This window comes from Mycteria americana, chromosome 1 (assembly GCF_035582795.1).
Source record: "Mycteria americana isolate JAX WOST 10 ecotype Jacksonville Zoo and Gardens chromosome 1, USCA_MyAme_1.0, whole genome shotgun sequence".
NCBI classification, from domain to species: Eukaryota; Metazoa; Chordata; class Aves; order Ciconiiformes; family Ciconiidae; genus Mycteria; species Mycteria americana.
The window spans coordinates 164,848,689-164,865,880 of NC_134365.1; the positions used below are offsets into that span (position 1 = coordinate 164,848,689).

At 39.5% G+C, this 17,192-nt stretch overlaps 1 protein-coding gene across 2 annotated transcripts in view; it reads left to right on the forward strand.

Annotated features, from left to right (window-relative positions):
• ABCC4 (ATP binding cassette subfamily C member 4 (PEL blood group)) overlaps positions 1 to 17,192 on the forward strand; it is a 156,799-nt gene that overhangs the window by 124,308 nt on the left and 15,299 nt on the right. The window contains exons 27-29 of one of the 2 annotated variants that reach the window (XM_075526808.1): positions 589 to 678; positions 1,154 to 1,326; positions 1,976 to 2,405. In XM_075526808.1, the coding sequence (XP_075382923.1) occupies positions 589 to 678; positions 1,154 to 1,326; positions 1,976 to 1,994 (282 nt within the window). In that variant the 3' untranslated portion in view covers positions 1,995 to 2,405. Of the gene's footprint in view, positions 1 to 588; positions 679 to 1,153; positions 1,327 to 1,975; positions 2,406 to 7,579; positions 7,686 to 17,192 lie in introns of those variants that run through there. The other variant, XM_075526797.1, reaches the window with a different exon arrangement.

Consider the following 17,192-nt stretch of genomic DNA (forward strand, 5'->3'; position numbering starts at 1 on the left):
TCCATATGTATAGGTTTAAACATTGTGTTGAAATGGCGAAAGCTGTTCCTCTTAGGTTCTGGTGGTAAAATTGAAGGGCTTTTATGGTATGAAATGGAAAAAAAAAAAAAAAAAAGCCAAACAACCAAATAGAGAAGGAAAACCAGAAAGGCATTGTGAGCTCTTTGATTCCTCTCTGGTTTATGTAGTTCAAAAACAAATTTTCAAAACTGCCCAAACGTAATTTAGGAGTGTGAGCTCATTGACAGTGCTAGTTGCTGGTTTTCATTAACAATACCAGGAGGATAGCAATGATTTCATGTAAGTATATATATAGCTTGTAGCATCAAAACAGTAACTGTGTACAGCAATTTGCAAACAGACCTGTCCTGTTTGGTAAACTATCTTCATGCAGACTGGTTGAACACTTGCCTTCCCCCCGCTCCCCTTTAAGCATGCTATTGTGAAAAACTCCTTTGCATTTCATAGAAGATAGCTTGTTGTTGGATATTTCTGTGCTATTGTTGATATGGGTTAGTTCCGATTGTAATTTATATTGCAATATAAAACCTGTGTTCATAATGGAATGCTAATCTTACTGGGTTTTAGGAGCCTGTTTTATTCACTGGAACTATGAGGAAAAACTTAGATCCTTTCAATGAATACACCGATGAAGAGCTGTGGAATGCCTTGGAAGAGGTGACTTATTAAATCTAATAATGTACATCTTATATTTACAAGCCAAATAACACTACAGTGCTTGTGTGCATTAGGTTTTAGATGTTTTCATCAGGTTTGATAAGGGCATAGCCGTTGATGGAAAAAGGTAGACCGTTGTGTGCGCGTTTGTATATGTGTGTGTTTGTGCATGTGTGTTTAGACATGTATATTGTTATATAAGTCTTTTATGAAAAAATTACGCTTTGGGATGATGCTTTGGTTACATTTTGATTCATATCTTAGTTTTAATGAACATTAATAGATTCTTAACAGTGTGCTTTAATGTTTTTAGAATTCTAATAACTGACACACTGTGTAATTCAACTTGGCACTTACTCATTTTGTGTCAGAATATAAAAGGTAAACCTTGCATACTTATTGTTGTGTCATCAGACACACAATAGCTGATTTAAAAGAGAGTTACTCATCCTACAATATGTTGACATGTCAACAGGTGCAACTGAAGGAGGTTGTGGAAGATCTACCTAATAAAATGGAGACGCAGCTGGCAGAATCTGGGTCTAATTTTAGTGTTGGTCAGAGACAGCTGGTGTGTCTTGCCAGAGCGGTTCTAAAAAAAAATCGGATCCTTATCATCGATGAAGCAACAGCAAATGTGGATCCAAGGTAAAACCAAAATCTGTCGTGTTAAGATGAGCTGTTTTTTCTTCTAATATGATCTCATCTGTACCGTAGAGATGAACTTAAATGCTTTGTATTTCTTATAGTTTTACTGCTATTTTATGTTTTTAATGATAGCATCATAATTGTCTATTCAAAATGGGGCGGTTGAGCTTTGGCTACAGAGCAGTTGATATAAACTCAGTGTTCAAAATATCCCTAATTTCAGTGCATTCCATAGAGTAGGGAAATTAATACTCAAAAGTTTATTTGTCCTGCAGCCGTAGACAAGAAGACAAGAACCTTCTTGGAAATGCACATCAGTAACGTCAGAATAGCCATGAAACAAGATGAGTTCTGTTGATTTCTGGAAGAAATGTCTCTTGGAAATAAATAAAAATTAATTAATTAATCTCCCCACCCCCTAAACTAGAAAGTGAAAAATGGCTATAAGCAAAACCGGATACTTGTGATTATGAGATGCTATCCCTTCAGGTGGCTCAGATGCTGGTGTAATAAGTTACAGATAAAATAGGGGGTGGGGGGGAAGGTAAGCTGTCCTAAACACCACAGGAATTGCAAAACAGATTTGGAGATGTTTAAAGCTACAGGAGGGACTCATTTATCACTCATTATTTTGTCTTGTATAACTCAGGCCAGCAGAACTTTCCTGAATTCATTCCTGTTTGAACTAGAGTGTACTTCTAGAAGAACATCCAACCTCAATAGAAAAAAAATTCAATGACAACCCTTGTTAAATAGTGCCAATAGCTAAGTACCCCCACTGTTAATTTTTGAAACATTTGAAACGCTGGTGGAAATATTTTGGAAACAATACTGCAAACGTACTGCATCAATTAGTCTGAGCTGAATATATAGTTCCAACAAACTATGGCTTCAGGGAGAACTCAAAGTCCAAAGAGGACAATAACACAGCAAGTCCCTCAAACAGATGCATTAAGGATTTTGTATGTCATCTGGGCGTGACTCATTTTTATAACATCTTCTTGGGGGAGAAGTGGTGCCACTAGGGTAGCTTTGCAGTTCAGCTGACAGTGTATTTCTAAAACCTTTAGAGAAGTGCATTCCCTTCCCAGAGGTTCTCTTTTTGTTCCTTATTTTTTTCTTTTTTTTTCTTTTTTTTTTCCCCCTCCTTTTTGACTATTAGTTTATTTTTGGCTGAGCTCTGATAGATTAACTGTGATTAATCATAGCTGTGGAAATTTAATACCATCTTACTCATCCTCCCTATTTTGGCATCTCACATGTGTGTGTTCTCAACTTACACTATCCATTTAATTGATCTTGATTAATGTGTGCTGCAATATATATTATAATAAGGTAAATGTTTGTTTGTATCAACTCTAGGCATAACAATACAAATAATAACTTGGAACTTCTTCTTTGAATTCAGTTTGCATTACAGTCATTATTACCTTTTCCTTAATGTGTTGCTATATCTAGAGCCGAGTATTTTTCAGCTGTGCAATCTGATAGGATACTCATCAGGAAATGCTGATGTGGGTTGCTTAACTGAGCAGTTAGGGAGGTATTTTTGGCACGTAAGGAAAACCTCCTCCTCTTGTGATGCACAACCCCCATAACTGGCATCCTTGTCTCTAGCCTGGCGGCAAGCACACATCGTATCAAGCACCTGGGATAGGAAACCGTGGGGAGCTGCCGCCTGCTCTGGAGATATTTCTTTTTTTTGTCTTTCTGGCTCTTGATCTCCTTGCCTCAACCACTGCTGCAACCATGTCCCTTCTCCAGTTCAACCTGGAAGCAAATGTGAGGAGGCAGGGTTTAGGGGTGGGAGGAGGAGAAGGAAGGGTGAGGTGGCATGAGGCAGTGGATACAACAGCAGGGTGAGAGGTGTGCGGTGTACCTTCCCCAGGGCTGAGGGACTCCCCACCACGTTTCCTTATTGCACCCCTATTATTCCCCTTGCTCCTCATAGCTACCAGCTGCTCTGCATGCTGCAGGGGTGTCAGCGCTGTCGCGAGGGGGAGGAGGAGCTTGCTGTAAAGGTTGCCCTGAGTCAGACTACTTGCATGTTTTACGTGATGACTGACAGATGTTTAATTTGATCTTATCTTCTTGGTCCTGAAGCTGGCATTCTTACCCTGAAGAATGTAATCATTTTATAGGAGTTGAACCATTCTGGAAAGTTGTATGAAATCTGGAGCAGAAGAGCTGAAAATCTTTCTGTAGTCGCTTTGGTGATATATTAAAACAAAATCCTTGGTAACTGAGACTTTTTAAAAATATTGAGTACATTGAACTTACTAAGCTCTCTGCGCACTGACTACAGTATTATGCGTTAACTCATGTTTTTGCTGCTTATAGAGGAGAAAACTTTTTGGGACCAGTCCACTGCCACGTTTTTATATTGGTTGTTCACCGAGTCTGGTAAAAAGAGCCATTGCTCATAGTTCAGCTCATTAGCCAGCTTAACCTTGTGAGGTTTAACCTTTTGTTACATCTAACTGCTCTCCATAACTGTTTCTCTTTCGGAGAAATTATCCTGAGCCACTCGGGAATTGTGTAGTGTGAGATACGCTTCCAGGACAATCCCAGGTGGACATCAGACTGAAGATAATGACTTATCCAGTGTTCCTTTCAGCAGCTTTGTTGCTTCTCATTCAGGTTGTATTTATTCTTGCTCTTTAGATAGGTTGGGGTTTTTTGTTTTGGTTTTTTTTTTTAACAGTCAACTAATTCAGGTTACACCAGATCTTGGGTTGCTGTGAAACTTGGTGTTAGGTCCTCAACCCGCAGTGCCAGTGGGACAGCTATACCACCGTTTTGTGCTTTCTTATTTTACTGTTCCTTGTGATGGGGAGTATCGTGGTTCCCATTTTCATATAATCAGATTAGGGTTGAGCTTTTGTCATCCAGCAGCCCTGGTTTGGTATTCAGGTTGCATCTTTGGTTTCTAATGTGCCTGAAAGATGATGAGGTTTGATCCACTGAGGTGGGTGATGGAATCAGTTGGCACTTGCCTGGCAACTTTCTCAGTTGTGGGTAGGTGCCACAAAGGGTCGATTTATGGCCTGAAAAAAGGACAGAAATGCTGCTTCCTTTGGCACTTTCCTAGAGGGTAGATGGCTCTAATTGGCATGTGATATAGTCTCTGTGCTCTATCAGCATAGAATTCTGTACACAGTTCTTTTCTTAGTCTTATATTTTCTTGCCTTTCCTACCTTCTTCCCAAGATTCTTCTGGAGGTTACTGATGGTGCTTCTGCCTGCCACCCCAAAGAGCTATACTCCAAGATCTACCATGAACCTTAGAGAGAATCTGGTCAAGTCCTTATCAGCGGACATGGCTGCATGAGATTTCATGCTGTGATATTTGAAGATGGAGCTATTAGGTCTGTTTCTAGTTATTTTGTAGTCTCATTTTAGAACGTTTGTCACACCCATGGTATGGCCAGCAGTTTCTCATTAGGGATAAGCTCATATTCAAGAAATACCTGTTTAAGATAATAGTTTGATAATATCTATCTAAGAATGAGAAATGATTTCTATTGTAAATGTAGGAAGAGGTGGTGCTATAAGGAATGCACGTAATAAAGGCTGATATAATAAATGAATGCAGAGGACAGGGATGTTCAAGGATGAGGCATTCTTCTCGGATAACAGTAGGAATAACCTGAGAGTTACAAATCATTTTGAGCCCTTTAAAAAGTTGTTTGCAAAATTCCTGAGCAAGCTGCGATTCTCTGTGCTTCTTAGTAGCTCTGCAGGAAACCTCACCTTGAGCTTGACTATAAGGAAAGAAAAAGGCTTTCTTTACATTATTCTAGGGAGTACTGAACCTTTTGTTTCTGTTTTGCTGTCTCTAACCATTGCAGAGAACACGTCCCGCTGTCTATATAAGCCTCTTCCTTACTGAGTGTTTTCATGTATGGCCCTGATTTTTTTCTTTTGAAATTAAGAGTAGTCAGGTCATTGAGGTATTGCTGAAAAGATAGCAAAAAAAGATACATGCATTAAGACTCTGGTGAAAGCGCTGGTATTGCTGTGATTTGGGTCATTAATGATGAACAACTTCCTTTTCTTAAGGAGACTGTTAACACACAGGGCTAAAGAGCCTGGCTGTGTCCTGACTTCTCCCATCTCTTTCCCTGATTGTGTACTGGCCTTGGTTCAAAAGGAGGAGTTGAGGAACACCTGCTTCCCACCATGTTCTTTAGTTTCTTTTAGGAAGTAGGAGCAGAGGGACCAAGCCTTCTCAGGCTGCGGACCAGAACCTGGTTTTCTTAAGCTCATGACAGAGCTTAAATGTTTCTGTCCCCAGATGAAGATGGCAGTCAGCATGCATGGGAGCTCTTACTTAACTGTTTATGTCTTCCTTCTCTCTGATGATTCATCCTGTCATCACAGGGATCTGTCTATTCCTTTGGCATGCTGATTGCTTAAACTTAGTTTGTAGCAGAAGTTATGTTCAGTCCTTCAGAGCATGAGCTTGTGCTTTCTACTGTGGAAACTTAATGGTTACTCCATTCCTCTAAGTCATCCTGTTCTTCCAAAGTTGTCTTTGCCCACTTTTCATCTGTAGTGCCTCCTGACATGGTGGCATCAGAACAATTCTTTTTGCTTAATTTATGAAGTGATACCAAATATTTATGATGTGCAGACAGATTCAATGTAGAGTACTACTTCTGTCTAAAAAATAATAATTTGTCAGAGGAAGACATGTGTTGCATGAATCTTTGTTGTATTTTGTTTGATTTTCCAGTTACTTTTAACAATTTGAAGAATTAAGCCTTTGCAAGCAACTGGTTGAAGCCAACATGGCTGCCTAAATATACCAGTTTATCCAGATATCTCCTTTGTCTTGTTTTAAACCTAGCTACAGCATTTACTATTCTCCAGTCATTATATATAAAAGTACAATTTCATGTTTTAATAGAAATCCTGGAAATGAGACCCATGCTTTCAAGTGCCTGATTTCTAGGCTGGAGCTTCCTTGGTCCAACTAACCCCAGTATATTTTGAGTTCTTTGTGTCTTCCTTCTATCTTGGATGAGAATTTTAGCTTCTGTACCTTTTTCTCCATGGTCGCCACTCATCGTTGTTTTGAAGGCTGATGGGCAACATGTGAGTATTCACATGGCCTGGCTTTGTGCCCAGGTTGGGAGCCAAGGCTTCCTGTGCAATGTGGGCTGTCAGGTGCCTCTAGAGGGCATTCATCACCTGATGGCTGCCTAATTCAGGTGCTCTGATTCACCTTCCAGCCATGCCTTTCCCCTTTCATTGACTAAGGAGAGGACTATATAGATTTCCCCATTTAAGCCTGACTGGTATGCTCTAAGTTAGGTGGTGTCAATTGCTTCTCTTGTACAGTTAGTTACTTGAATAATCTCCAGTTTTATGAGTATTGCACCTCTTTTGCCTTAATGCTTGTTTATACAGCTAAAGAACATTTTAGTATCTTTATGTGTCTTTTGGTATAATGTTATTTCCTTTTCATGGTTCTCAGCTTTATTTGTGACAGTTATCACTTTAACCCTGTACTTCAGTGTCTGTGGTCTAGCTTACTTTTCATTCTTTACAAGTCTTATGTTTCCTCCTGATATCCTTTTCATAGGTGGTTAATTCATATAGTAGGTTGAGGCTCTTAACTTGAAAGCTTTTATCCCTTTCCTTGGGTTGTGAGTTCCAGTTAACGCTTTTGATTTACGGAATATACAAAATTTGCTTTTTTCTGTATTCAAGTTCTTGAGCTACTCCAGTCCTAGTTTAGTTTACCAACCACCTCCTTTATTTAATCCGCTTTTGCAGTTGAAATCAAGAACCTTAGGTATAGGCTGTCTAGTGTTCGGTCTTCAGTTGATTTGCAATGAAGGATATTTACTTTCACCAGCTTTTCTTCACTGCTTGCACAAACTAAAGCTTGAAAGAATAATAATGGCTTTTTTGGTGTAGAAATCTGTAGGAATATCTGACTCTACAGAATTTTCCTCTTTCTGTAATCAAGGCCTGGGAAATTAGTCTTCTGAAATGAAACCTATTGCTCTACTTGCAAAAAGAAGCTCTTTCCTCCTCAAGTATTGGAGGGTAGATTTTGGAGTATGTTTCATGATATGCCTCGAAGTTATCTAATGTAAAGAAGAGGAAGAAGCACTGCAATGACTTCATAAGCATATTTCCTGCTATACAGTCATGTTTGATGAAGTCATAAAACCTGCCTGCCATTCTGTTATCCATGCAAACATCTTATTTTTGTCTGCATTGCTCTTGCTGTGTTTCAGAACAGATGAGTTCATTCAGAGGACGATCCGTGAAAAGTTTGCTCACTGCACAGTGCTGACCATTGCACACCGCTTGAACACCATTATTGACAGTGACAGGATTATGGTAAGACAGTTAACTGCTTAAAATTCTTCCTTTTTTTTTTTTTTTTTCCCTGAACGAGAATAATGTTATTGACTCTTTCTTCTTAATTTTGATCCAAAAGTGGGCAGAGGTTTAAGTTGTACTTTAGACTTATCCTAGTTAACCTAGTTATCCTAGTTACTGTGATTGGCAACTCATAAAACTGTAGAAGTGGTGACCTGAAAAGACTTCTTACATTGTCTGGCCCTGTGGTTTCCAACCTGCGAGGCATGAACTCATTGCAGGTGAGGCGCAGCAGCAGACCTGAGCAAATAAACTCTGCCAGCACTAGAAGCCTGTGAAGACACACCCAAGAGGCTCTGGACAGAGTCAGCTGGATTCAGTCAGGTTTATTAATTCAGTCTCGGTGGGCTGAGGGAGGCAGTGACAATAGTTAGTGGTGTGGGATGTGTGAGGAGGAAGTGGTAGAAGTTCTGGGGCAGGAGACATGGAGGTAAGGAGGCAGCTACTGCCCTGGGGCAAGGGTGGTGGTGGGAGAAGTGGAACTAGACTGGTGAGGTAATGAACATGGCCAGCTTTCTAAAGTAAGGTTCAAACAGAAAAGATGAAGCACTACCAATCCAGCAGCCTCTGCCATCTTTGTTCCCAACAGAGCAGTGATATACTCTGCCACTGTGAAATACCCTCTCTGCCATTTTGTCTGCCCCACAGTGCATTGCACACACATAGAAATTAGGAAATACTTGTTGATTATTTTCATAAAGGCAATGGTCTTCCCTAGGCTCTCAAGAAATCAGGCTGGTTTGTGTCCTTGAAATGATGTGCAGCCTGCAGTTTTGCAATTTTCTGCACTAGGAACAGGAGCCTTTTGCAAGCATTTTCTTCACAGCCAGTTAATGAAGTAACTGACGTAGTGGACAAACCATGTTCATGAGTGGAATTCAAATTTAACTAGGCTTCAAGCAGAAATTACCCTTCACCTCTCAGTGGTAACCTTAGAAAAAAAAAAAAACTTTCTTCAACTTCTGTTTTGTGAAAATGAAGCATGTTAATTCTTTCCATGTTTTTTTTACTGGATGCTCAAAACATTTTAAAATCTGTGACTGAGTTACAATGGTTGCCTGAAGTACACAAAATGAAACAATTGGATCTACTGAGGTGAGTGGTGTTCTGAGGAGTAGAATAGATTGTGAACTGAGTGATTATAGTTTACTTACAAAGAGAGAAACCAGCAGAACTGCCATAAGTAGTCATATAATTGCAAGCATTTAACGTATAATAAATAAATATTTTCTTCACTGGTGAATACCTCCCCACAGGTCTAATGGATATGTTGGTGTTTTCTACAACTAAAGTGAACAAAAGATTTGTGAGGAAACAACTGTGACCTAATTAATAGCTGTGTGTGTTTGTTAGCTGTCCAAAGGCATTTCTGTGGGTTTTGGTTCATTAACTACCATTAACATGTGATGCACAGAATGCTCTTTCCATGAAGATGTTTTCTTAGTTTTACCTTTAATATCATGCAGTTGTAATGAAAACTAGATGTTTTATTTACTTTTTTGCCAAAAATTATTGGAAGAAAGCATAGAAATCACCCTTCTCTCCAAACTGCTCAGTATTATTACCAACTATATAGCTACTTGACTGCATTTTTAGAGTCTGTACATTATTCTTAACCTTATGTTGTTTCAGTTTAGCCACTATTAAGATTTCTAGTTTCCCAAAAGTCCATTTATGTTCATACATTGTCTAATACAGTCTTTTTTGAATGCCTTTGACCTCTTAGAGTATTAAGGAACAGATTTGCAAGAAGATGTGCCTTTGAGTCCCCGGTCATTAGTAACTCTTAAATATTTTTCATCTTTTTATATTGCTCCATTTTGATCTTCTCACAGATTTCTGTAATTTTTTGAGGAGAGAGGAGGGTGAGAAGCATAGGACAGAAAAAAAGAGGAAACTGACATGTGACCCCTTAACAAACCTGTTTTCCTTACATCCTTATTCAGTTATTGATTCTGTTTCTGGACAAATCAGAAATATGATCGCATATTTAGAATGATCAGAGTTATGGCAGGTGTGCTTTTGTTACACTTTTAATTACTTGGTTTACTCAGGCATGTAGCTCTGAGTGGGAATATAGCAGAATTTTGGAAGAATAAGAAAAATGTGTGTTAAAAATGCAAGGAAAAAGAATATCCTTCTAGAAGACTAACTATTAACGAGTGCCTTTAACAATAAAAACAGCATTCATGGAAATTTAACCTTTTACTTAAATATCACAAAAATTGAGAAGAGTGAGCTAAAGAAGGCTTTCAGTGTATTTTAAAATTTGGTTAGCCGATAATGTGTTTTAGTAATTTACAAATTTATCTTGATGCAGATTCTTTTTTAAGAGTAAAAATGCACAAACTGAAGTGTATTGTTCTTCCATTACCTGCTATTATTAAAAACCCTGGGTTTGTTTCTTCTTTAACTGAGACCTCTAGGTGCACTAATGGCTTCATTTATAAGCCATCCCAAGTCTCCGTTGTTTGCTATCATGGTAAGTTTCTTAGAAAATGAGGGAAGCAGAACAAAGGTGGAACCTGGCAGTTGGAATATTAACAATTGTCTTTTGACAAATAATGAGTAAAGTTATTTTTCAGACAAATTTTGAGCAAACTTGTTCAACTCTCTTAATCACAAAAGTCCAAGCCCATTCCTGAACAGGTGTACATAACCTGAACATAAACTATGGTTTCCCTCCCTTCCCATTGAATCAGATTGAAAGGAACCTCAGGAGGTCTCTAGTCTAACCTCCTGCTCAAAGCAGGGTCAGCACTAATGTCAGATCAGGTTGCTTGGGGCTTTTTCCAATTGGGTCTTGAAAATCTTGAAAGATGGAGATTCCACAGTCTCTCTGGGCAACCTGCCCCAATGCTTAATTATCTGCCACAAAATCTTTTTTTCCTTATATCCAGTTGAAGTCTCTCTTCAGTTTATGGCAATTGTTTCTTGTTTTCCCACTGTGTATCTCGCTAAAGAGCCTGCTTGTGTCTTCTCAGTAACTTCCTTGTAGGTATGGGAAGATTGCTGTTAAGTCCCTGAAGCCATCTGTTCTCCAGGGTGAACAAGCCTGCTCCATCAGCCTCTCCTCATAGGTCAAGTGCTCCAGTCCAGACCACCCTGGTGACCCTATTTTGAACTTGCTCCAGTTTACCCTCATCTTTCTTGTACTGAGGGGCCAAAACCGGTCACCATATTCCGGATCTGATCTGATAAGCACTGCATAAAGCAATTCCCTTGATATGCACTCCTGTTGATACCCATGGCACGCTTGCTTGACTCCTCTTTAGCTTACTGAACACCAGGACCCCACCTCCTTTTCAAGCACAGCTGATGCCCAGGCAGTTACTCCCCAACTGGTACTGATACAGGGGGTCAGTCCATTCCAGATTCAGGACTTTGCATCTGTCATTGTTGAGTGTCATGAAGTTCATGCTGACCTATTCCTTTAGCCTGTCTAGATCTAAATAGCTTTGAATGTCAGCCCTGTCTTAAATGTATTGACTGCAATCTCCAGTTTGGCGTTCTCTATAAGCTTCTGATTTAATTCAATTTAATTGCTGGTTAAAGCAGAACTTTCCAAAAAGAAAATGTTCACCTTTAGGGTTAATCCGAACAGTTAAAAAAAAAAAAATTAGAACAGAAAATAATTTTGAGAAAGTCATGAGAAAATGTCAAGTTGGATGAGTATGGAAATAGGAACTGAATGTGAACTGTTGCATGTCTGCTCACACCCATCGTAATAACCGGTTCTATTTTAGAAGAGAAGAAAAGCCTACTGGAAGAGGAAAAAAAGGAAGAACAGAATACATTTTATACAACTGTAGACAAATCTGGCCTCAGGAGTTGTTTTAATTCTCGTTTGTTCTATTCCCAAAACCATACCTCTGGTTTCATAATCCAGGTCACGCCTTAAGAGTATTTCCATTATATCTATCTTAGTGATAAACACATTGTATCAGAACTTCAAACGCTTAAAATCATTGAGGGAAGAGCTGTATTGTGTAACGTGATACTCTCTAACCTAATCACCTCGGTGAGTAATACTACATTGCACTTGCATAGGACCTTTCATCTGGAAATTGTAACGCTCTTTACAAACATTAATTAATTAAACTTCAAACACCTGGGTGAGATAGGGAAGTATCCATACAATCTTTGGAACCAAAGTTGGAAAGACTTGTTAAATCAGACCATCAAATAATACTACCATAAAATTATAATCCAGCGGTTTTCAAACTATTTTTTTTTCTTTTTTCTTTTCTTCCTTCTGTGCTGCTCCAGAGTCTCATAGGACATTTTCTTATTCCTTTTTCTTCATTAGTTTGAGAATCCAAGTTGTGACTTCTCCCGTCAGGTGCTAGCAGTACTGTTCTAGCTCTTTGGCACCGGCAGCCACCCTGCTCCCTGGCAGAAGGGGAGGATGGGATCAGTGCTGCAGTTGCCTCTTCTGTGATGGCAAATAATCCTGGCAGAAGCTCAGCTCAGGCTTGCTCTACTGGCCCCTCATTCCGCAGAGTTTCACCACCACCACAACAGCTGCTTCCCGGTCCTGTCCTCACCTTAGAGGGTGAGTGCCCTTTAGGTAAGTTGCATCTGCAGCTCACCAAACCCAGCCAGGAGCAGCCAAGAGGCACCATTCCTAAGACTTCCAGCAGGATCTAGTAAAATCCCCATCACCCATTCCTCCCCCTCCTCTCTGCTGCCTTCTCTAGGTTGAGAAATACTTTTTAGAAACTGTGTTTTACAGAGGGGAAAACAGAAGCATACAGAAACTGAGGCTCACCCAGGGACGTAGTGGATCAGTAGCATATTAAGTATATGCATCTGGCAAGAGCCTGATGCGGTTGTTTACTTTATATGCTATGCCGTGGTCTCTCTGTAGGAAAGCCACAGAGTAGTCAAAACTTGTGCATTTTCCAATGACAAGGATGTTTCTCCACAGAGACTTTTCATATCAGTGCAATACTTCTTTGAAATGGAAACTCTTTATGCAAGCAGAACTTGATCTAGTAATTAAAAACTGTCATTCAAATAGGAAGTTTTTGATGAAGAGAATCATGGGAAGAGATTTGATTTATTTATGGGAAAACCTGTTGTGGTTACATTCTGAAATGAGTAATATTCAGGGTAACAATACAATGTACTTCACAGCCAGACTTAAGTTGTTTTTTTGGTCAATAGAAAATGACTTCCCACATCTTTCCGGTAAGCCTCCTTCGTTCAGTTGTTCTCATTTTTCTGATGTTATGTTTACCGTGGTGGAACATCTGGGCCTCATAAATCAGGCACCATGTTTCATGCACTGTAGACATCTAACCTCAGCAGGGCAATCAGTCCACCAAGAGTAGGTGTAAACATCTTGAAAGCAAAGGGGAAGCTCTGGAGAGACACTAGGCAGTTTGCATGGTGAAAGGGGTCATCTACAGCTAGACAGAAAATGCTATGCAAGGTCTGAGTGCTTGTCTCTCTCTGGAGTTCTGGTATCTGACCCAGTATTGCACATGAGTATCCTTCATCCAGCCAGCTGGAGATGAGGCAATGGTGTCAATAGACACCTAAGCAAACAGGACAGTGATGGCAATGCTACCTTTCCTTAGTATGGGGATGACAGCATTCTTCCAGGAAGTGCAGAAATCTGCGCTCTACATTGTCCTCTGTCTGAGGAGGTCTGGATGCAATGCTTCCCATTCTCAGGAAGATGCCATACCCACCAGACTACACAGGGCAGTCAGGTTAAGGCTAGTCTCCACCCTTCCTTTGGAAGCATTGTGCTGCCAGAAATGTAAGAGTCATGGAGCTAGTGGGAGAATAAGCATGTGGGAGTCTGAATCTGCAGCCCAGTGAGAAGCAGAGCTCTTGAAGGAGTGGGGGAGCCTCAGCTGCCCTACTGATACCTTCGTGTGAGCTTTCGCTGCAGTGGCCCAGCTTCAGATGGAGATGTGGAGAACGTAGGAAGGTAGTGGTAGTACACTTAAATTAGTAATACTAAGTTAAAGCCATAAATGCTGTGTTCTATTGGCTCTTCTTTTGGTGGCTTTTTTGCCACTTATGTAAATATCACTGCTGGAAAACAGATGTGTTTTACAGTACATCTTAGACATTTTGTTTAGGGGGGATTATGCAATTCACATGATACAGAAATGTGCAGTCCTAGTTGTAGAACAGTTCTTTGTGAAAACTATGTGTGTTGCTGTTAGTGTTGACTCTCATCTTAAGTATGTACGTGTAGGACTGTTTCTTTGGTGGTGAGCTACCTGTCAGATACAGGTCCTCAAGTGCGTAAGATGTCTAAGAGAGGTCAATCGGCTAGACCATAAATGTTCTTGGATCCTGGGATGATAAAACATGAAACTGTGTGAAAAGTAGAAGTAGTTAGAGCTACATTCAGAGCTGTTGTTCAGTCCTTCAAAATTCTAAAGTAGGAGAACTGCAGGGGTATAAAATGGGTATTTTTTTTTTTTGTTCTGTAACACAGAGCTAAGAGGGTTTTTTGACCTTATATTATCACAGTATCTGGAGTGTGGTGAAATATTATTGGATATTATACTTGTACTATTGAAGTCTATTCTGTTAAAAGAATATAAAGGGGGCTTAATGGATTATAGTAGCTTGAATGAAAGCCAAATTTTCAAAACTAGGGATCAGGTCTCCCAAGATACTTAGGCACCTAATTCTTCATAGAAACCTTAAAGTACCTTGTGGATCTGAATCTAGTAATCCACAGTAAAGTTGCTACATTCATGTTCATGCACCTGCTGTCATTATTCAAAAGGAACAAATACTAATAAAACTCCTTTTTTGTCTAAGCCTCTGCCTTGACAATATGGACTAGGGAATATTAGAACTAAATTTATTATTTTTTTTTCAACCTAAGAAAAATCCCAGCTGTGCTGTGGGACCAAAGTCTCTTGGGTAAAGAAATGTGAAGATAAGAATATGAAGGATAGTCACAGAAGGGGACCTGCATGGAGCAGAAGATAGAATTTAATGGTGATAGGTGAGATGCCTTGCAGAGGGGAGGTGAAAGAATACTTGGTCTCAGCATACCTGGATATCACTATCAGTATGTACACAGCAAAAACATTGCTTGTGTACATGTGTTCTGCAAGGTGACTGGTAAATTGTCTGGATGGCCAGATTTTCAGGATCCAAGCAATCAAATGTGAAAACTTAGGAAAGATCTCAACACTTAACTATAAGCGCTGATGAAATATTTCAGGGAGACTCTTTGGAGTTTTTATCAGTTCCACCAGATGTTACGTGTGATTAATGCCAACCTACCTACTTGGCTGTTGGCTGTGTTGGAGCCCATCTGGCCAACTGATGAAGAGCAAAGGGCCTGGGAACCATTAGGTTTCTCTTTTAATTTGGTAACTCAAGACTTGCAGAGTTCCTGGAAGAGCTGAGCATTTAGCAAGTGATTTTTTTTCCAAAATGATCAGTTTTGTCTTGAATCTGAGCACAGGCAATTTCTACCATTCCCAGATCCTCTGAAACTGGGTTGATGTTTAGCAAACCACGAGGGAAAACCAGATCCTTCCATGTTCTTTCTTGGAATTTAATAATTGACTTCAACAAATATCAACAGTGAACACATTGTTTTCAAAGCTGACTAATTTATGCATCATTACCATTAAGAGAAGATACTATATTGATGTTTAGGCCAGGTTTTGCATAAAATACTGAGCTATGTGCCGTGGTCATGTATCTGAGCAAGTGTTGTCAGTTGAAATAAAGTGTCTACGACAGTTGTAAATATGACATCTGGCCCAGCTGTCTCTAAAATGAGTCAAAATCCCAATGAGCTTGAAAAGATACTAGGATTGTTGATAATCTCTGCCAGTTTTAAGCCACACCTCTTAAAACACTGGCATCTTTGAGTTCTTAAAAGCTGCTCCCATTTCAAGAGGTCTGCCCAACAAGATTCTTCTTTTGCCTAAATAAAACAACTAATTATTGAGGCAGTACTTCAGCTGGGAGCATTCAAATGAAGAGCTGGATTTGAATTACTGCAGGAAGTGAAGCCAATGTTTGATGAACCTTGATCTCTCATTGTGTCAGGCTTTTGTGTGTGAATGTGTTTCCATCAGTATAAGGACAGGACGGGCGGATGATGTTTCTTCAAAGACAATGGTATGGAATCCAGACCATACTAGAAATACTAACACATCTTTAGAGAATGATTTTTTGCGCTCTCAGAAATACTATATTACTGTTTAAAAGCAAATTAGCACAGGACATGCTGGTGGCTGATGCTTTGAGCAGAGAGTTTCTGATAAGGTAAAACTGTGTGCATGGCAGCTGAGCCACAAGTTCATTGTCATCAGAAACTGATAAAACCAGGAGACATGCCCAGTCGTCTGCAACAATATTCCTTAACCTCTTGAAAAGTATAATATCCTTGTAGCTTATCTAACTTTCTAAAACCCTCAAAAGCCTTATTAAAGACTGGGATTTCTTAAGCTGAAGTATATCTTCTATCACTTCAGGGCCACATTTGAGCCATTCTGCAATCCCGATTGAGAAATGTGGCTTTACAGTGATGGAAACAGTCATTACTGATTGACCAAGGGAGAGTTTTGTCAGCATGTACAGCTGTTGGTAAGAACTGGCATGAGGTCCCTTTATACTGTCTAAGGGAAAGGTTAAACTTGCACTGGTATATCAGATGTTTTGAGGTGAGCAAGCTGAACAGTACAAGAAACATCTGCAGTGACTGGTTAACAGGCTGCTTTCCTCCAACAAGATACAGAAGGAGTTAATATCGAATGATTATCAGTAGAATAAGACTCATTACTACATACATAATTGGTATTTTTTCCCACAACATTCCAGCCAGCTTACAGCTGCATGCCATCAGATGGAGAAAAAGAAGGTAGATTTTTAAGCTTCTGCAAGAAAAGTAACGATAACTTATATGTGGAACAATTTACCAGGCAGCGTTGCATGCTCAATTTTCCCTAAGTTATAGCTCAATAGTAATTTCAGTTTAAAGAAATCCACTATTTCTGGTTACAGAACAAAATGTCTGAAGTAGCCTTTTCTGTGAAGCCGGGGAAGTGGGCAGGGGGTACATGTCAAATCCCAGTCACCAGGGGCAGATTTGGCATTGTTACAGCAAAGTTAAGCTCTGCTGAGGTGAAATATTTGGAAAGTCTGAAAATAATAATTCAGATTATAAGAAGGTAAACGCCCAGGTGTGCTTTGCTTTGTTTGTACACACGATATATGAAATGTACGTTATTTGACACCAAATTTGTCTGGAGTTACTGGTAGAGTAATTTGTATAGGAACCCTGAAGGAGCTTGGGGAATGCTTAGATTAAACCTGAAGACTAAAAAAAAAAAAAAAAAAAAAAAAAAAACCAAAAAGCCAAAAGACAGCCAAACAAAGCTCCACCACCAAAAATTTAAAAAAAGGGGTGGGGGGTGGGGGAGAAAAACCCTTTAAAAAAGAAAAAAAAAACCCTTTAAAATT